Raw genomic sequence first — 19,860 nt, 5'->3', positions numbered from 1 at the left:
ACAAAACAGTTTTATATTTTTCTGCGTATTCATGAAATATTTTATTCGGTAATAGGTTTTTTCTTATATAAGTAATTCTTATAAAATTAAATATTTACAAATTACTGAATTACGTAACACATACATTTGTGAAAGTTTATAAGCCCTTAGTTTATCTACAAAGATAGCTAATCGAAGTTAGAATTAGTGTCGTGCGTGAGCGCGAGTCGGCTACCGCACACAGGGCGAGCATCCGCCTCGCGAACCTCATTCATCAGCGCTGATTGATTGCAACTGTCAAAACGGTAATGGCGGCGAGTGGCGGCCATATTTGAAACGTTGAATGCATCTAAGCCAATATTAATGAACGTTATAGATGAGACCCACGGACAAGTTCACGGTTACTTATTAGATGTGTTATTTATTAAACTTTAAATTTATTGGTTTAGAGCTGACTTAAATCGATGTTTACGTTGCCATGTTGGCAATATAAAGAGAACGTGAATAATATATGACTAAAGTGCTTAAAAGCTGATAAAAGCTTTTATTTGGCTCGAAGTGATGTTGCACATTAAATACAAAATAAATATTTTATCAGGCGATATATGTTATATATATATTTAATTTAAATTATATAAATTTATATTTTTTATTTATGTTGTTATAATAACTATTCAAAAAACATTGTATACCAATATTTGAAAACAACTTTCCAAAATTTTTAACAATAAGTAGATTAAAAGGTATTTTGTTTAATAAATAAGCGAAGAATGGTTAAAAAAAATTTATTTGACACTTTCAGATGTAAACTTTGAAATAAAATCACAAACGTAAATATGAACACCGAGATTTCTACTTTCAAATGATATACCCATCACATATAATTTAAAATTACAGCTATAAGTTAATCTTACGCAGATTTAGGTACTATTTACAACACACATCACATCAATAACTCGAATGTTTCTACTCTTAGTACTTTTGAGTATTTCATAAAAAAATCGGAAAACATTTTTACAATTTATTTGAGAAATATTTGCCTCTAAAAATAAATAAAAGTACATAAACCAAATGACAGTAACATTTATTTACAACTACGAAAGGAGTTTTATCACATTGAGATTAACGATCGGTATAAATAGTGTATAGTAGGTACGACCACGAAAATAATAGTTCCGTGTAAAAACCGATACTACACTAGTTGAGTCTCATCTGGTCTGCCGCACAGATCACCTGAAACAATTGATATTAAATACATGTATTTATATTAATGAATTATTTTTAACCGTCAGGAGGGAAGAGGCACTTGAAGAATAAGTATTTATTACTACCCAGAAAACAAGTCAAATGCCTAATTTCCCTAATACGAGTAATATTTGTATCACTCACCAAGTTAACTAAGTTCGAAACCGGCGCCCGCCTGGATTGCGTACAGCAGCTTCTCTGCCAACAATTCCTCGGCATGGTACTCGGGGATCTTCAGCAGGTTCATGCAGGTGGAAGAAGAAGGGAGGCGATCAGCCGCTCCCGCAGATTGGATGCAGAAGGGCGGCTGCAGGTCCTGACAGGCGAACGAAGGCACGAACGTTATAAGTATAATCAACCACATACAAATAACGATATAGTAATAGCATTTAAAAGTATTTGTGAGTCATTTTTAACAATCCACTTTTTTCTAACTCTACCGGCTTAAGAACGCTTGGAAATTATTTCACCAAGTGTCTCTATACCAGGTTGGTGGATATGCATGTCGATGAATACGAGAGGGTGTAATACTACTAATGTCATAGAAATAGTAGAATACAATTTAGTTTTACTTCTCTTCCTATAAAAATAGAAGTGTTTGTAAGATATTTGTTTATTTGAAATTAAAAAACAACAATCAATAATACGAAATATCACTTGTAATAAATTTATGTTAAAGATTAATACGAATGATTATGTTCCTGTTTACAAAACACGTCCAATTTTGAAGAAGAACCTATCTATCTAAAGAAGTACATATATTAAAATACATCCAAGCAAATATTAAGGTGTATTTTTAATCTAATTCCGCGCAGTTAAGGAAAATACCTCGAGGTAATCCATATGGGCTACAATACATACATTTTATTTTACATCCATCACAAAGCTCAAGTAAAAGATTGCATTTATAAATGATTTGGCGTGACTTGCCAAAAAAAAAGTTTTTTTTTATGAATTCGTCAACATCTAACAATGAGTAAATTATACCATTAAAGAATCTAAGATTGTGCGGTCGCCCTTTTGATTTCTTTTCCAAGCGATAGAATTCAGAGAGTCGACTTAAAAGGTTCCACAAGGATCAATTCTTGGACTTTTCTATTCCTCCTATATGTAATGACTTATAGTATGACATGATAAATAAAAAAAAACAAGCAATAACAAAATTACGATGTAATCTCATCTACAATGCCATCTAATATGGTATAGAGGTTTAGTGCGAATAATCTGACGTTGATTAATAAAAACAAAAGTTGCTCTCCAAATATACAATAAAATTTAAAAGGTGATTTTTCCAAGATATAACAGATTTATTAATGTAGGGTCTTAATGGAGCCAATAGAACTAACTAAACTATTAAACCTCTGTGGCCTATGCAGTTAAAGATATAAGACATTTAAAAAATATTGATATATATTGATAAGCGTGCTAACGCTTAATATATTTCAATAAAAAGCACAGCATATTATCTGACGGCAACATACTGCAGGATAATGCAGTTGCTATGCATAGGATATTTGTGCTGTAGTAGAGGGTTTTTAATCATTAAACCAACAATTTAAAATAATAACCGTTTCTCAAAACATGTTCTCCGATTTTAGTTCAGAAAGATATTTAAGAATTTGTAAGAAAATATGTTAAATCGCACCAATTACTTCACTGCAACCGTCCTGTTGTAAAAAGCTGTTTAGCCCAGAAAGCATTCAAACCTCTTCTTTCGATAAAGATTTGATAGAAAAGGATCGACATTTTTAAGACAACTTCAAGAAAAAGTAAGTATGATTTACCTTAAAACCTAAGAGGGGAGGTCTGGAACAACTCGTGACGAACTTCAGTAACTGCCGTCGTTGATCGTCCGTGAAGTTCTCCACAACCTTCCAGAAACATTGCACTGTCGGGTGTGTCGCCGTGAAACCACCTGGAGTAATCAGAATTCATTTAATTATTCCTATAAAGTCTGTAACTACGCCTCCCATAAATGTGACTATGTAACTGTAGTCCATTCTAACCATAAGAGGATATTAACCATAAGAATTTTACAAATTACAATAATGGGGTATTCTACTATGTTTGAAAAAGTAAAAATAATAAGCCAGAAAAAGGATTCTCGGCAAAATAAACACGTTTTCTTGCCATAAAATTAAATTCAATTTTAAACCTTTTTTACTCATAAAAACAACAGTTGTGTATGTACGACTGGCATTCATTGAAATCATTCAACGTTAACAGCTATAAATATTTGATGTTTTTTGGGATAGTAATTAATTAAAATGACTATCGTTGGATTTTAATGTGCAAATACTAGCATTAAACCTCCAGAAAAGTTGTTTATCAAAGCGCCAGATGATATTGAAATGACAGTTTTTGCCTATCTGACGCCAGACCATGGCGGCTCGTGTTTTAGGTCACGTGATATACAGACTAAAAATTACGAATTATTCAATATAATAATTTAATAATGCGGTTTTATGACTCAGAATCAAAATATTGAAGTATAGTTTTACATATATATATTTATCAAATTTCATAATTTATTTTTTACCGAAAAAATCCTATTATCGGCATAAAGTTTCGAATTTGGGAAAATATCTGGAATAATATATGTAATTGGGATCATCAATATTCCCAAAAATAAAAAGAACAAATGTTCTTATGTTACATTAATTAAAATAAGAAAAAAACTAGGAGAGGTTTATACCTCTCCTAGTTTTTTTCGTTTTGCAAATCTCTTTAATTTCCTTAATGCATACGATATTTTTTTTTCAAACATTTAATAATTAATATTCTTACCTCCATATTGCGTGTTCCTTCTAAGGTCGTCAAGATCAATGGGAACTTCGGCTCCAGATATTAACAGCTGCAACTCCCTACAGGAAAACATCCGCAGCCACTCCGCATTCACGACGGACGTTAGACCGCGCTTGAATGCGTTACATTGCGACCTTATTTGCCTACAGAGTAATCACATATGTGACAACGATAAATTCGACAAAAGAGCATTCGTCTACTGAATAGGGCAATTATTACTTATATTGGTTTCTGAAATAAAACTAACTAAGGGCGTGATGAGAGCAAAGTTTCCATATCAAATATGAGTGCGACGATTCCGATGTTTAGAGTTTTGTTTCGATATAGAATTTTAATAAAAAAAAACCTGAATAATATATTATTACAAATTTTCTTTTCTATTGGCCTAAATCTATTTAGAAAAAATAAGTGAATCTCGATAATGGTGTAATCGAATACTAGTGAATCTCGATAATGGTGTAATCGAATACTAGTGAATCTCGATAATGGTGTAATCGAATACTAGTGAATCGATATAGTTATATCTCAAGCCGGAAACGTTAAGCAACTCTTACCTATTTAATTTGTAATCAGCAACAAGATGAATGTATTCGATTCTATTTTCTGCCGTTACAGGAATGTTCGCGCCGCCCGGCTTCAGCTCTTCTATCTGCGAACAGATAGAACATTACCGTCGGTCCGACTTACGGCGGCCATCGACCGCCATCGCATACGGCGGCGGCTCACCCGCTGCTCGCCGAGCTCGTCGCTGACGATGGTGAAGTCGAGGCCGAGGTCGGGCACGTCGGCGCGGCGGTGCGACTTGAGCAGCAGCAGGCCGCGGTACAGGCCGGGGTCCAGCGACGCCAGCGCGTGCACGTCCGGCTCGCGCGTCGAGCACAGCTTCGCCAGGAAGAACTCCGCCAGCGGCAGCTCCACGAGGAGGTTTTCGTACAGCGCCTGCGGACCGAATGCCACTCTGAGCCCCGTGCCTCGACTCGGATCGAAAGACATGGGCAGCTATTTCCGAATATATAGATCGATATTTTTAAAATTTAGTAGTCATCGAACCAAATATAGGCCATGGAAACGTAAAAAAAACATACCTTTCCCAGCATTCTTCCGACAAAAAAGTAGTGCATCGGGAAGTCATCATACAACAAGTGAACTCCAGGATTGGGATACAGCATGTTGTCCTTCGTCAACCTGAAGAGACCGCGGTTGGGATCGAATGCGGACCTGACGATCACATTTTATGTTAATATAATTGATTTTTTAAATACCAGCTGATAAGTGGACACTCATTCCACTGAATCGTCAATATTCAATACAAATTAATTATCCGTAAAATAAACACTTTATAGACTCTACTATAGCTCTACTGGACTTGGTAGTGGTGCTTTGTGCAAGACCGTCGGAGTAGTCAACACCCACTCATTAAACTCATGGCGCCTTGACGATTTATTTACACGCACAACATATATGTAAACTGATAAAATGAGAAAACCCTAAAGAAAAATGAAGGAGGACAGTTATTAAGTACTGAAATGACATCCATCAACCGTCATCGACCCATGCCTTGCATGAAACACTATAAAAGAAATAATTAGTTGAAAAGTAGAACATAACCAATTAACAGTATTAAAAACGGGATATTTACCGTGTTTTTTATTTTTATTTGGTGGAGAATACGAATGTCTCGTGAACAAGACATTCGTAGATAATGTCGAAATATCGAGCTCCACCAAATAAAAATAAAAAACATGGTAAATATCCCGTTTTAAATACTGTTAGTAATAAAAATAACCATGTTAATTTAAAATCTTATATAACCAATTAAATTCAAGTTGAAGCAAATAAGTTGTTAACAAAGAAGATTATCTTGTAAAAACTCTGTTTAAAATTGCTTCGATATATAAATATAAAACATAACATTGATCATAATTTACTTTAATAGTTCTGAAAGGAATTCTCTGAAAAGTCCGCCTCCATCAACGCCAGGCTCTTCCGCGCCCGCTTGATTTATCAACTGTACCCGAAGTTTAAGTTTCAGATCTGGTTCTATAACAAATAATTGAATTTTATAAATCTGGACCTGGAATATACTCTAGAAATCAACCATTACCAAAATTTTACATATGAATGAAATATCAAAATCAAAATAACAGAGGAATAAATTTTTCGTGGCTGTACAAATCGTCATATTATATAAAGATAAATAAGAGCTTATTATAATCCTTAAACACAATTTATTAGTAGCTATTAAATATATTCTCTCCAAAATAGATAAAAATAACAATTTCCACTTTTTTATTGAGCTGAAATATATATTTTTAATCTGAATTCAGACATACATACATACATAATCAGCCTGTAAATTTCCCACTGCTGGGCTAAGGCCTCCTCTCCCGTTGAGGAGAAGGTATGGAGCATATGAATTCAGAGAAAAAATATTATTCAAAAGACATTGCTATGACGTCATCTTACAAGCTTAATGGCTTAGTTCTTTTGCCTGTGTATAAATACAGAATAACATAAATATATCTGTCATAAGCATTAAACTTAATAAAGTAACTTTTTTATTATTAAACTTGTTATCTTGATATTAGTCTTCAAAATATTTTATGATAGGTTATTTAATGCAAAATAATATAAATAACAGATAATAATCTACTTAATTCACTACGTGCAAACTGTCGAAAAACAAACGTCAACTCCCCGAGGAGTTAATTGGAGCTTATGTCTATTTTGAATAAAACGCAATTGCTATTAAGAAAAAAAAATATTCAATAGATACATGATCTGCTCCGCTCACCATTATCAGGACTAAGTTTGTCAAAAGCATCTTCATATAAATGAGTACGCCGGACACTGATTATTATTGAAGGACCTTCGTTAAAATTGGTCATCTCGTACCAGTGATCTTGCTTTTCCCTGCAAAAAATTAAGAAAATATAATTTCTTACAATTATAGGACAATTTGTTTGCTGTTAATATACACACCTCATCAAAAGACCTTGGAATATTAGAACTCGTGTCGAGAATGGTACGACGAACGGAATCTCTCTCAAAATTGTGACCGTCCTAAGTTCTTTGATGGTTAAAGGTGGTCCTTCATCTAAAAATTAGAACATTTATTTATAGATTATAAAATAATAATATGGTCATGGGGAGTTCGCTGTAAAATAATAATAACCAACATTTGTACAGGTCATGGTACAAAGAAACTGGAAAGACAAGTGATAATTCCATAAGAATGTTCAGGTTACACGTCTTATTAGAAGAATGTTACGTAGTAATGCAGATGGAAGGGATGTTTATGCTACACGAAACGAGCAAAATAGGACTAGAGCCTCTTCTAAGCCATAGGAATAAGACAACAAAACAACTTTGACAATGAACTGGCGTGGTGTCTTGAATAACCCATGGCACTCGTTATAGAAATGTCGGCGAAGTTTGAAGTAAAATCAAAGTGGCAATAAGTAGAATATTTTTGCGATATAAAGATTACTATATTTATCCGAAACTATTTGTAGTGAATAGGCTACAGAGATAGAGACGCGAGGAAAGGATGAACTACGAAACAAACAAGTAAATGGAATATATCGACGGGCTGACCCTGGTCGCCGGTGAGGCGCGGCACGGCGGCGCGGTAGGGGCGCGCGGAGCGCGGCGCGCGCGCGGCCACCAGCGCCGCCTCCGCGCCGTCGCCCGGCACGCCCGCGCCCGACGCGATCCACGCGCTCGCCGCGCCGCCGCTCCCCGCGCCCCCCGCGCCCCCCGCGCCGCAGAACTGCAGCCGCGCGTCGCGGGCGTACAGCGCGCGCAGCAGCTGCGTGCAAACCTGGAGGTATGGAAAACGGTATTTAGGCTACTGAAAACTATTTTCATCATTGATTAACTATTTTGGCCGTCAATAGTTATAAATAAGCTTAATTTTTTGTATTCTAAAGTGTAACGTGTAATGTATGGGGTATCCCATCGTATGCGGCTAGTTATAAATAAATATTAAATTCACCTTAAACAAGTGAGCCCATGCTGGCGTCTGATTTCTCTCATTGAGCTCGTGACTCCCACCGACCGCGTCTTTATACTGTCCAAAGATGGATGGCCTGGATTCTGGATACGCTAGCTCTACTAAGCCGAGACACACATGTTTTAGAGTCCGACAAAGTCCACCTAGTTCTGAGAAATCAAATGCATGAATACGCCCCACAACTGTCGTGCTTGAATTGCATGATTCTGAAACTTAAGGGAAAACATTTTTTTTTTAAATAATTACTAGGCGAAATATTAACAAATATTTCAAGCAAATAATAGACCTAATAAAAATCACAACTTACTAATCATTTTTTCTTCTCCATCGGTATCCTTAAAGAATTCCGTATCATGTAATGTGCCAATCAAAAGTGAAAACAGTGCACAGAACACGGCTAATGGGGCCAATAGCCTATGTACCCCGATGACTGACGTTTCAGAACCCATGCCCCTTGACAGCGCTGAGAGCAATGGTGTTGCTGAGCCACCGAATGAGGATTCGTGGCTCATACTGCTTAACCACTGCCACAGTCCACGAAGGAATATTGGCTTAAATGCTAAAGTGTAAAGTAACCTAAAATAAAATTAAAAACAAAGTTAAAATCTTCATCCATTATTAGGAACCGCTAGAGCGATCACTGGGAGCATTCGCCTGTAATTTGATCAACAATTCCGTTTTGAGAATTACGTTACGGTATTGCTTTTTAATTATTCACAATCTAACACCGATTCAGATTCAATGGCATTTATAAAATAACAACTATAGGTTTATAAAAAGATCAATAAAATTGATATTTTCATTTGAAATGGCCTTGGAGGCCACAGTTTTATTCCCAAGATGTGCCATTATCAAATAAGTTATTGGTTTTATAATATCCATGACACAATATGTACAATTTAATGTCAAGGATCAATTTGTAATTAATAATCAAGATCAACTCACCTATACTTGTGTAACGCCATCCTATGACTCAATAGTAAATTATGGCATATTTTTGACATACTGTCAAGAAACTCATCACTCAAATCGCACTCTGTTATCTGTGAACATGTCGTCAATACGCAACGGTCAGGTTCGTTCAATATTTCTATGCATCTCGTGAGCAGCATTTGTTCCCTGACTGATGTTGGGTTCGGTTCGTTGCCGCTGTCACTGTCGTCATCATTATCAGCTGCAGTTTCCTGACTGTATAGGGAGTCCTCATAATCATAAGTTATTTGCTTATTGCATACATTCACTGTTAATTTGGCAATTATTTTAAAATATTCTATGATGATTCGGTTATGTGGCAGTCTTGAGTTATCTATTTGACGTATATCATTAGCTGGAAGAAATAAATAAGATCAAATTGCTTGCTAACCAAATATTCTTTTAATTTCTTTACTATGTCTATACAAAGTTACAACAAGATGCTTGTGTTAATTTTTTCTATTATCCCATATTAATTATAGGAATTTCACTCAAATAAGTACTTCGGTTAGTGTTATTTTATAAAATGAAATTTTATTGTTTTAATAAAAAAAATAAACATGCTTTGGTTCTTTACAAGACCTGAATTAATCAATTTCGAATTATATTTTTTAAAGGTGAACCTCTGGCTTTGAAAAAGTTTTGTAATTGTAGAACAGCAAAATTCTGATTTCCACTGTTGATGACAAGTATGAAATTATATATTCATTGAAAACTATACTACAATAATTTATTTGAGATACCAAAATAAAATAAGATATTAAATCACACTGTGCAATTTCACTCACCAAATCCCGGTGGTTCTAATGTCAAAATTGAATGCAGTAACCATGAATCATTCAACAGTCTTCTTGATCTAAACTTATCTTCATTTATACACCAGAGCAGTTGTAAAAATGGAAATCTTTTACTGGTGTCTTGTGTTAACGCAGGTAGCATGTACATTTCTACCGGTTCAGGATATGGATTACAAAGAAATGATGCTGCAAATTCCGTCATAACCATGTCACTGAAAAATAACAAATTTGATTTAAATTATTAATATACATAAGTGAAGTGTACAATTTTAAAAAGCATAATTTCTTCAAATCATATAAAAAAATGGACATTGACTTTTATATTGAACTTTTATAACTATTATGTTTACAACACATTGCATGAATTTCTGAATTGTATGTTTCTATTGTTTTCTAATTTGGGCTGACCTTTGGGTCAATACTGGAGTTTGATTTGGGACTTTTCATCGGAATCTCTTTGAACAGTTTAAGAAGTATACTTCACTTATTTTTGTAACATCAGAATGTAATTGCTAAAAAGTTCCACATTAATATTAATGAATCATTAAATATAAATGATACAAATACTTACTCATACTGAGGTATATTGACGTGACTAGTCAAATGTAATGGCCTTTGTATTAGGTCTAGTAAAGCTCCACACAGTGGTGTTGGTGGGTTTGGTGATGGTCCATATAATGGTGGTGTTTTCTGACATAGTAGCTGTCTTAAATTTTTAAAATAGCCTGCAAAAACACCTTAAGCTTAAGAGATTTCTTTTCTATGGTTGCAATATTATTAACAATATGCAGACAAAGTATTATAAAGTAATATAATAATTACATTTTATATGTATCACACAAATCAATAATTATTGGATAAAATGTTTTCTTAACGACATAAATACAAGACAGAAGTAAAAACTTACCCCTCTTTATTAAATACAAAAATGTTGCTCCTATATTTTTAACAGCCTCATCACAACTCGTGGATGTTTCAGTAGAACTTACTGATGTAAATACTTCAAACATCCTAAGTGGTACAGCTAAAGGCACCTAAAAAATTTTAACATTGAAAAGATTGACTTCAAACAAAAACAAACAAGCTATTCATACATAAATAAAAAAAAAAGTATCTTCGTAACAATACATAGGCTGATGGAGGTATGATAAAAATAAGTAATAAACAATAGTATGATTAGCTTCCTCACAATGTCTTGTATTGAATTAAAAAACATGATGGAAAATGATAAGATTACCTCACTATCATCTCTTAACAAACGTAGGTGTAATGCCAGAAGTCTTCTTGTTTGTACTAATGATTCCAAATTTTGTAAAAGCCTATTTCTTTGCTTCAGCAACAGTTGTGAAATAGAAACCTAAAAATTTCATAAACTTATAGTAATATTCAATTTATACTTAATATTCAATATAGTAACAGTCTGTAAATTTCCCACTGCTGGGCTAAGGCCTCTTCTCCCTTGAGGAGAAGTGTATAGCTAAGTCCACCATGTTGCTCCAGTGCAGGTTGGTTGGTTATTGTGGCAGAATTTCATTGAAATTAGGCAAATGCAGGTTTCCTCACAATATTTTCCTTCACCACCGAACACGAGATGAATTATAGAGACAAATTAAGCACATGATAATTCAGTGGTTTTGACTGTGTTTGAACTTGGAATCATTGGTTAAGATGTACACGTTATAACTACTGGGCCATCTCGGCTCAAAGAAATGTATAATTAATGTTATAATATTTAATTACAATGTATATAAAGTAAGAAGAAAACAGTCTTGAAAATATTATAATCAATAAATTAAAATTGTTTTAAAATATTTGTATTAAGAACATGTAAAAAGATTTAATCATTTTTTCTCAGTAAACTCAAAAATTCTTAATTCCAAATGTTTAAATTTTATTGTTATTCTGCAATGGTTAAAGATAAAAGTCTAGACATATAACGTTTTTCAACCACAAAAAGCTAAAAGCCATATAAACAATATTTCACATCTTATTGATGCTATATAATTGGTTGAGACCATGAATAAACTATGATATTGATTATGGATTTGCAAAAAAATGGCATTTCGTATGTTGACAAAACCATTATCGGAACTTAGGAAGTAAAAATAAAGTAGATATAAGTAGTTCAATGCAACAGTGTTGTAATATCAATAGAGACACTTTGGTCAAAAACTGATAGTAATGCACAATATAGCTGAAATATTAGCAAATAGCATGGTATTCATAAATCTAAGGGTTGTTTATCTTTATTCCTTCTTCAATTGGAATAAACTATCGAAGGGATGCCTGCATCTATCCAAATTAAGTATATGTTTGTGGTGTAAAATAAAATATATTAATATAATAAAGTTTCAACATGAAGAACATGATAAATAAAGTAACAAATATCCTTTAAAAAAATAAATTTATAATATAAAATGTTTAATAGTAATATCATTACTATTAAATAGATTTTTCATACCAATCTTGCACAATCCTTTTTGTCATCATAAAAGAAAAGTATCTTTGCTAGGAGTAATGTTATCAAAGTTTGATCATCATTGTTTACTTTTGAAAAGATACAATCAAACTCTTCTCTTTCATTTTGCTTGAAATGTTTTCTTGTAAGGTAACTGCGTACATAGGCTTGAATTTTTATAGTACTGTGTAGTCGTTTTCTGTGTTCCTATAAAGCAAAATAAAGAAACTATCAATTATTATGATCTTCAATTAAATTTAAGACCAGAATTAAAACAAAACAACATATCATTTAATTTTGATGTCCAACTTTGCTTGTATTTCTACATTGATAGCCTGTTATAAATTTTATCTTTGAAGTAGGGAAAGGAACTAACCTCACGCTTTTGTCTTTGTTGTTGTGACTGAAGAATAAGAGTTTCTCTATCTGTTTTGCGTTGAGCACTGGCACCTGCTAGATTCTGTTGTGGCTTTCGCCTAAAATCGCCCTCGAACGAGTACATTACTGTAATTTCGTAAACAAAAATCAGCTGAATATTCTTTTTGACACTAAAATATACGTCAGGTTATTACTTACTAATAATTTATTGTACAATGGATATTTAAAGTATCACATACTCTTCAATAATTTACTATCAATTATAAATTTAATTATATTATTGTGTACGACTTTTTGTTCAATCAAATTCATTACACATGCAATAAAATGATACAGTACTTTTTAATTATTCGACAATCCGCATAGATAATAAATTAACATATTACAATAAACATTATTCTAACTGTCATTGCTTTGCACAGAAGTTTATCGGTTTATCCGACTTACTACCGAACAATTTGACACCTTGGAATTTTATTAGTTAAAAAATAAAAATGATATTGCATTTTATATAGAGTTAAGTATTTTTACAGAACATGTATTTTACTAAACTTCAAAACATTTGATACTGATTTGAATTATTGGAGTTTTCGTTGCAAAATGTAATACATGTTGATATTTGTGCATTACTTAATTAATATTATTTAAAATACCCTAATACCCTTTTATACCTCTCATAAAGTAAAAATATGATTTTTAGAGTTCATACGAATAAATTTACATTTGAATAAATAATTATTTGACTCGCAAATTGGTAGTAAGTCACTATAATACTACTACTCGAATAAATTATAAGACACATCCTTATCTCACTATGCGAATGATTGTGCCAACATTGTGATTTATTTACCTTTCAATGTCAAATTATGTCTTATAAAGTTAATCACGAATCACGATTTGAATTCACGATAGAAAACATTTGTGATTGATAACCGAATAAGCTGTGGTATTGTTTACTACACGTGCGCGATTTCTAAATTAGCGTTTTTTGTACTAATACGCTTAGTTACACTAACATTTGTGTTGTCCTGCGTTGTTTCTTGTGTATTACTTGTTGTGAGGTAAGTGTTTCTTTAATAATTTAGTAGTTGGTGATGGAATCTGAGGAGCCCCCGGATGGGGGCGGAGGTGACTCCATAAGTCATGATTTTGTGATGTCTACTGATACTATAATTAGAGAAGACTCCAAAAAAGTCTTCAAGGCTGCCAAACGTTCTCAAACCGCTGCAGAGAGTCTTATGTCGATTCTTAACAAACGGGATGAATCCTCCTAGCGCTTCAATACAGCACACTTTCACACTCCCCGAATTTAGTGGTACTAAATTGAAGTATAACGACTCTGATCAAGGCCCTTTTATTGTCCACGCTCACGTGTGGAACCCGACCCATCAGCTGGTTATACAATTAGTTTGCTTAAATTTGCTCAAATTATTTACAGAAGCAAGGTCTCTGGTGTTTTCAAGGAAGGAATTAAATCAGCAGGATGCAACCGTGTTATTGTTGAATTTGAAAATGCTTCTTCTGCCAATAATTTCATTGACAGTCCATTGTTCCAGGAGCTTAATTATAAAATAATTATCCCAGCTTTTCACATTACCTGAATGGGTATTGTAAAGCAAATCCCCATCGACTGGTCTATGGAGGAGTTCCTTAGTAGTATTGAATGCTACACCCCTGGTTGCTGGGCTATAAAAGCAAGAAGGCTGAACCGTAAATTTGTCACTGATGGTAAAACTGAGTGGTTACCTACTCAAACAGTTGTTGTGACATTTTTAGGTCAAGCCTTGCCTGAGAGAATCTTTTGTTGCTACACTTCACTTCCAGTAACCCTTTACTCCCTTCCCACTATCCAATGCAATAATTGTTGTCGCTTTGGGCACACTCAAGATAAATGCAGATCCAAACCAAGGTACTTTATGTGTGCTCCACCTCATCATGGACGTTCCTGTCAAGTACCCCGTAGTGAGGCTACATGTCTGTCCTGCTCAGGTCCACATCTGGCTATTGACCCCAATTGCCCAGAACATATGAGACAGAAACAAATAAAAATTGTGATGTCAGAGGAAAATATCCCATACTCTGAAGCCTCTCTCCGTTTTCGCCCTACCCATCGCTCTTTTGCTGACTCCGTATGCTCTTCTCCCAACTCTATGTCCACTCCCACTTGCCCTACGATGAGCCCTCTCACTCCAATTTACGAAATCTCCAGCCCTTTAATCCCTCCTGTTTCATCCCAACGGAAAACTGTACTTCTCAACCAACGACCTCGCCCTTCCCTTAGTAAGGGATTCGACAAAGAAGCTCACTCTGCCCTAGTTAGTTCTCCAAAATCTTCCTAGCCTAATGGCTGTGCTCTTATAACTTCAGATAATCATGGAAGTGCCCTTCTTCTTAAACATTCCCTTATCTATTCATTGATTCTTCTCCCTCCCCACTCTCCATCTTTCAATATTGTAGCCGTCAGGGCTATAAATACAACCTTCGTGTCAATTTATATTCCTTCTCCTAATTCTTCCATTATTTCCGTATTAAACTCTATCCTCTTAACTCTTCCTATCCCTTTAGTTTTTGTAGGTGACTTTAACTGCCATCATACTATGTGGGGTTCCCTTTTGTTTGTTCCTGAGTTCCCGTTTGTTCCTGAGTCATGGAAACATCAAATCATCATTCCTATCCTTAAACCCCATAAAGATCCTAAAGATCCCTCCTCCGATCGTCCTATTGCCTTATCGTTAGTTCTGGCCAAAATTATGGAACACCTAATAAAAAATAGATTGGAATGAATTCTTGAAAGCAGGAATATCTTGCCAAAATCGCAGTTTGGGTTTAGAAAAGGTATGGGCACGATGGACAGCCTGAGCGTGTTGTCTTCGGAAATTTGCCTGGCCTTCTCAAGGGGACACCATCTTGTTGGTGTCTTTCTTGACGTCACTTCAGCCTATGATAATATTCTCCTCCCGCTACTCAGGCAGAAAATGCTCCAGCTGTGTCTTCCCGCGAGGATGATAAATATCATATGTAACCTTTTCATACAACGCTATATTTCTGTTCGAGTCCAAGGTACTATGCATCCCCCAAGAATAGTATGGAAGGGGTTACCACAGGACTCGGTTTTAAGTCGAATTCTCTATAGTTTATATACTTCTGAACTTGACTCTTCTTGTTCATCCGATTGTAACATATTACAATACGCCGACGATACCGCCTTATATTATGCCTCAAAATCTATCGACGATTGCTCTGTTCGCCTTAATTCTGCTATACAAAATCTTTATATCTGGCTAGAGGATCATGGCTTATCTCTGTCTGGTCCTAAAAGCTCTGCAGTGGTGTTTTCCAGAAGAAGATTGATACCGGATGTTGATATTGTGCTGAAAAATGAGACCATTCAAGTAAAAAATAATGTAAAATTTTTGGGGGTATACTTTGACTCTCGTATGACTGGCACTGTCCACCTTAATTACGTTAAGGAAAAATGTGAGCTTGGTGTAAATGTTTTGAGATCTCTTTCAGGTGTGTGGTGGGGTGCTCACCCCTACACTCAGAAACTCCTTTATAACGCCATTGTTCGGAGTCATTTTGATTACGGGTCATTCTTGTTTGAACCGTGTAATAAATCTGCTTTATCCGACTGGGACAAAATTCAAGCTAAGTGTCTCCGCATTATTTGTGGTGCTATGAAGGCTTCCCCATAAAAGCTCTCCAAGTAGAATGTCTAGATCCTCCCTTATTCCTTCGTAGACAATATCTTTGTGATAGATTTCTCTACAAATATGTTCTAAATTCTCGCCACCCATTACTTACTTCTCTTTGTCACCTTTCAAATTTTATTCCATCTTCAACTTATTGGCCTCATAAAGAAGCCCCTTGCCTTTTCAAAAGTTATGAAAAATTTATTGCAGCATCTCCTCTTCTTCAATATCCTGGTAATTCTTTGTTTGCTGTCCCTTTTGATGCACTTGTTTTTAGGCCCAATGTAATTACATATTTTGGTATTAATAAAGAAGATCCTGGATCCAACGTTCGGTTTAAAAACCTCTTAAATGAGCAGTTTCCCGGACTATGTTTACAGACGCCTCTAAACTATCTGCAGATGTCCTAGTGGGTTTAGCGGAGTGGGTTCCTGACATGAAGCTGACTCTTAGTTTTAAATGCTCTCCCAGGATATCTGTTTTTTTCTGGAGAAACAATAGCTATTTATGAAGCCATATCCCTGGTAGAATCCCACAACCTTAATAAAACCATAATTTTACTGATAGTCGCAGTTGTTTAGAGGATATTTTAAATTTTCCCTTACGTTCTAGAGATGTTCACTCAATCAACCTCAAAACTCGGGAACTTCTTTTTAAGTGTCACTCTGCTGGAATCGAGGTAGCCCTTGCATGGATTCCTGGACACTACTGTATTTCTGGCAATGAACAGGCTAAGTGGTCTATTCGCAATGGTACGGAGACTTATGCCAAGTGTTTTGCCCAAGATTTACGTTCTCTCGCTAAAATTGATTTGAATAAGCGCTGGAATGATGTATGGAACTGTACCCGTCATGTAAAAGGTAAATTTTATGGCAGTTTGCAACCTGATATTCCATTAAAACCCTGGTTTTTTGAGTCTCGCTACTGCTCTAAATTTTCTACTTCGACAATAATTCGGTTGCGTCTTGGCCATAACTGCAGCCCTCATTTTTTTTTTTTTTATCAAAGATCTATGGTTCGGGACCACTCTTTATGCGAATGTGCCCTTGATGAGGGTACCGTTGAACACGTCGTTTTTATTGACGTTTCTAAACTTTTTATTGCAATTATTGCACGACAGGATGTCGAACATGTATACCCGTGGAAACGGAAGAATGCCGCCAGTTCAGCGTGGTCAGCCCGCTAGTGGTGTGCGAGGCACCAGGTCCCAGCGAAGGGCCTACGATTTCCAACAGCGTCAGAACTTTGACACTGATTGGAACCAAATTAGAGAGTTCGAAGAGCGTCCCGTAAGACCAAGAGGACCTACCGAACGCAGCAGTTCCTGGAAGGCGAAGCCCCAGAAGAAAAAGCCCGAGAGTTCTTCCTCGGCTCCAGTTCCGAATTACGATTTTGTGGCAAAAACATCAACTCCTCCCACTGATGAACCGTTGTACGATCTCGGACCGCATACGAGTGCGATACCAGTGCAGGAGATTTACTCTCAAAATTTTGAGTTCGCCGGTTATATTGACCAAGTCGAGAGAACGTATGAAATTTTAAGAGGCATAGATCCACGACTCGACCGACGACTCCCTTTCTCTATGTTTCAACACTTATTGTGCACGATTCTGCATTGTTACACCTTGGACCTTACCCTAAAGAACGGAGAAATGAGGCTTAATCCAACTAGACATCAAGATTTACTACCCGAAGATTTAATAATACCGGAGAACCTATACCACTTTCTGTCTAGTGTTGGCAATACCACTACCGTTGGTGGTGAAGAAGTAAAATTCAATCTACCTGAGGTGGATATCCCCCAGGTTCAAGATGGCGAAGTGCCATCTGGCTCATTTGGCCAAGTAACACCTGAGTCTCACAACGTATACGAGTGTTACATCTCACCGCTCGTTACGGCAAATAGGATGCTGAATTCTCGTCGTCCACAGAATGCACCAAAAATACCGCCATTTCCCGCAGTTTTAGTACCGGCTGGAGCGGTACCTACGCCCAATCTTTTAGGGCATGGCCCCCCTGATGTGATTTCCTTGGAGGCGCGACCTCGAATCGAAGGATTCGAATTTCCGAACGGTGACTCGACTGAAGCCCGTTTGAAGATCTGCCCAGAGCTGATGAGCCGTGTTAACACGGTACTTTTTTTTTGGGTACCGTTGAACATATATTCTTTGATTGCACCAGATTTCTTGTTTCACTGTATGATGTTCTTCCTCCTACTTTCCCTCGCCCTTTCAACATGTCCTGTATTTTGTCTTCTTCAGAAATCTCTATTATAACTATTTTATTTAAGTATATTGAAAGATATAAAATTAAACTTTAAATAAGTTTAAGTACATATTATTTATATAATTAGTATATTTATGTAGGTAGCTTTATTATTTTGTATCTTAGTGGATGTCGGTGTTGGTATATTATATTGTGATGTCTTATTTGTTTTAGATCGTGCTACTGGTAATTTGGCAGAAAGAAAAAGTGCTGTTTCAAGCAACTACGTGTATTTTTCAACCCTGACACTGGCAGAATTGTCAACCTATTGACAGAAGCCATAAATATATTATATAATAATAATTCACGATAAATTAAACCATGGCAGCCTCTTTAAAAGACACTTTCTTATATTTTGCATATGGTAGCAATTTATTAAAGAAGAGAATACGCATTAACAACCCTACTGCGGAATTTATAGGCACCGGAAAACTTGATGTAAATATGGATAATTTCTTTAGAAGTCAAACAAATGTTATAATATTTAAATTTTATAGTATACTATAGTTCATTATGAAGGAAAATGTGTTAATAATTAACAGCGATACAACTCTCAAGAAGTTATAATCGCCTGTTTACAGAATCACCAATTGGACTTTATAAAATATTCGGATCATTGGCGAGGTGCATCAGCAACGATTATACCAACCAATAATAAACATGTATGGGGTGCAATTTGGAGATTACATGTTAAGGATATGTCCGCTTTAGATAGGTAATATGTATGTCTGTTATGTATATGCATAATATGTACCTATATGTAATATTTAAAGAGTATTCATTTATGTCAAAATAGATAATCGTATTCGTAAATAATTGTAATAGTAATAACATTTTAGACAAGAAGGTGTCGAGACAAATTGGTATTTCCCCAAAGCTGTTGAAGTTTTAACACCAAATGGAGCAAAAGTGGAGTGTCGCACATATCAACAAACAATAAATCCACCACTAAGAGGACCGCATGAAGAGTTACCACTAGATAGAAGACCATCAAGTACTTACTTGGATTGCATTGTAAATGGAGCAATGGACTGTAATTTGCCTCAAGATTATATAACAGAGCTGAAAAAAATTCCACATAATGGACAAAAAGCTTCCCCAAAAATGATTGAAAAGCTAAATATGTAATTGACTGAATTTATGTTCCAATATATTCCCTTAAAAGATAACTTTGTAAATATTATATCATTTATATAAAACAAATATATAACTGGCCAGTTCAAACATTAATATCTTTTATTTTACATTATAAAT

The 19,860-nt window shown here is 35.2% G+C and overlaps 2 protein-coding genes across 2 annotated transcripts; one reads left to right on the top strand and one right to left on the bottom strand.

Annotated features, from left to right (window-relative positions):
* Positions 1–750: 750 nt before the first annotated feature.
* On the bottom strand, positions 751–13,030 carry LOC113402003 (ubiquitin-protein ligase E3C). The gene is made up of 21 exons (XM_064217638.1): positions 12,844–13,030; positions 12,648–12,775; positions 12,275–12,478; positions 11,051–11,170; positions 10,721–10,847; positions 10,385–10,538; positions 9,805–10,025; positions 8,990–9,371; positions 8,352–8,620; positions 8,027–8,256; positions 7,627–7,852; positions 7,012–7,126; positions 6,824–6,942; positions 5,958–6,069; positions 5,115–5,247; positions 4,756–4,968; positions 4,584–4,678; positions 4,012–4,172; positions 3,009–3,139; positions 1,369–1,540; positions 751–1,212 (listed from the first exon to the last, which is right to left on the bottom strand). Exons 2-20 carry the CDS (start codon positions 12,771–12,773, stop codon positions 1,373–1,375), a joined length of 3,306 nt encoding a protein of 1,101 aa, XP_064073708.1. The 5' UTR covers positions 12,774–12,775; positions 12,844–13,030; the 3' UTR covers positions 751–1,212; positions 1,369–1,372.
* A 5,860-nt stretch (positions 13,031–18,890) lies between these two features.
* On the top strand, positions 18,891–19,826 carry LOC113402048 (gamma-glutamylcyclotransferase-like). The gene is made up of 3 exons (XM_026642167.2): positions 18,891–19,044; positions 19,188–19,321; positions 19,446–19,826. Exons 1-3 carry the CDS (start codon positions 18,928–18,930, stop codon positions 19,732–19,734), a joined length of 540 nt encoding a protein of 179 aa, XP_026497952.2. The 5' UTR covers positions 18,891–18,927; the 3' UTR covers positions 19,735–19,826.
* Positions 19,827–19,860: the final 34 nt, after the last annotated feature.

This window comes from Vanessa tameamea, chromosome 2 (assembly GCF_037043105.1).
Source record: "Vanessa tameamea isolate UH-Manoa-2023 chromosome 2, ilVanTame1 primary haplotype, whole genome shotgun sequence".
Taxonomy (NCBI): Eukaryota; Metazoa; Arthropoda; class Insecta; order Lepidoptera; family Nymphalidae; genus Vanessa; species Vanessa tameamea.
The sequence above is the reverse complement of the archived record's forward strand: the minus strand, read 5'-3'. Positions and strand labels throughout refer to the sequence as shown.

Coding starts and splice junctions, on each gene's coding strand:
- LOC113402003 (XM_064217638.1), bottom strand. CDS start 12,773: ATGTACTCGTTCGAGGGCGATTTTAGGCGAAAGCCACAACAGAATCTA. Junction 9,372..9,804: donor ATTAGAACCACCGGGATTTG/GTGAGTGAAATT, acceptor TATTTCTTCCAG/CTAATGATATACGTCAAATA. Junction 3,140..4,011: donor AAGGAACACGCAATATGGAG/GTAAGAATATTA, acceptor TGATTACTCCAG/GTGGTTTCACGGCGACACAC.
- LOC113402048 (XM_026642167.2), top strand. CDS start 18,928: ATGGCAGCCTCTTTAAAAGACACTTTCTTATATTTTGCATATGGTAGC. Junction 19,045..19,187: donor TAGGCACCGGAAAACTTGAT/GTAAATATGGAT, acceptor GCCTGTTTACAG/AATCACCAATTGGACTTTAT. Junction 19,322..19,445: donor GATATGTCCGCTTTAGATAG/GTAATATGTATG, acceptor ATAACATTTTAG/ACAAGAAGGTGTCGAGACAA.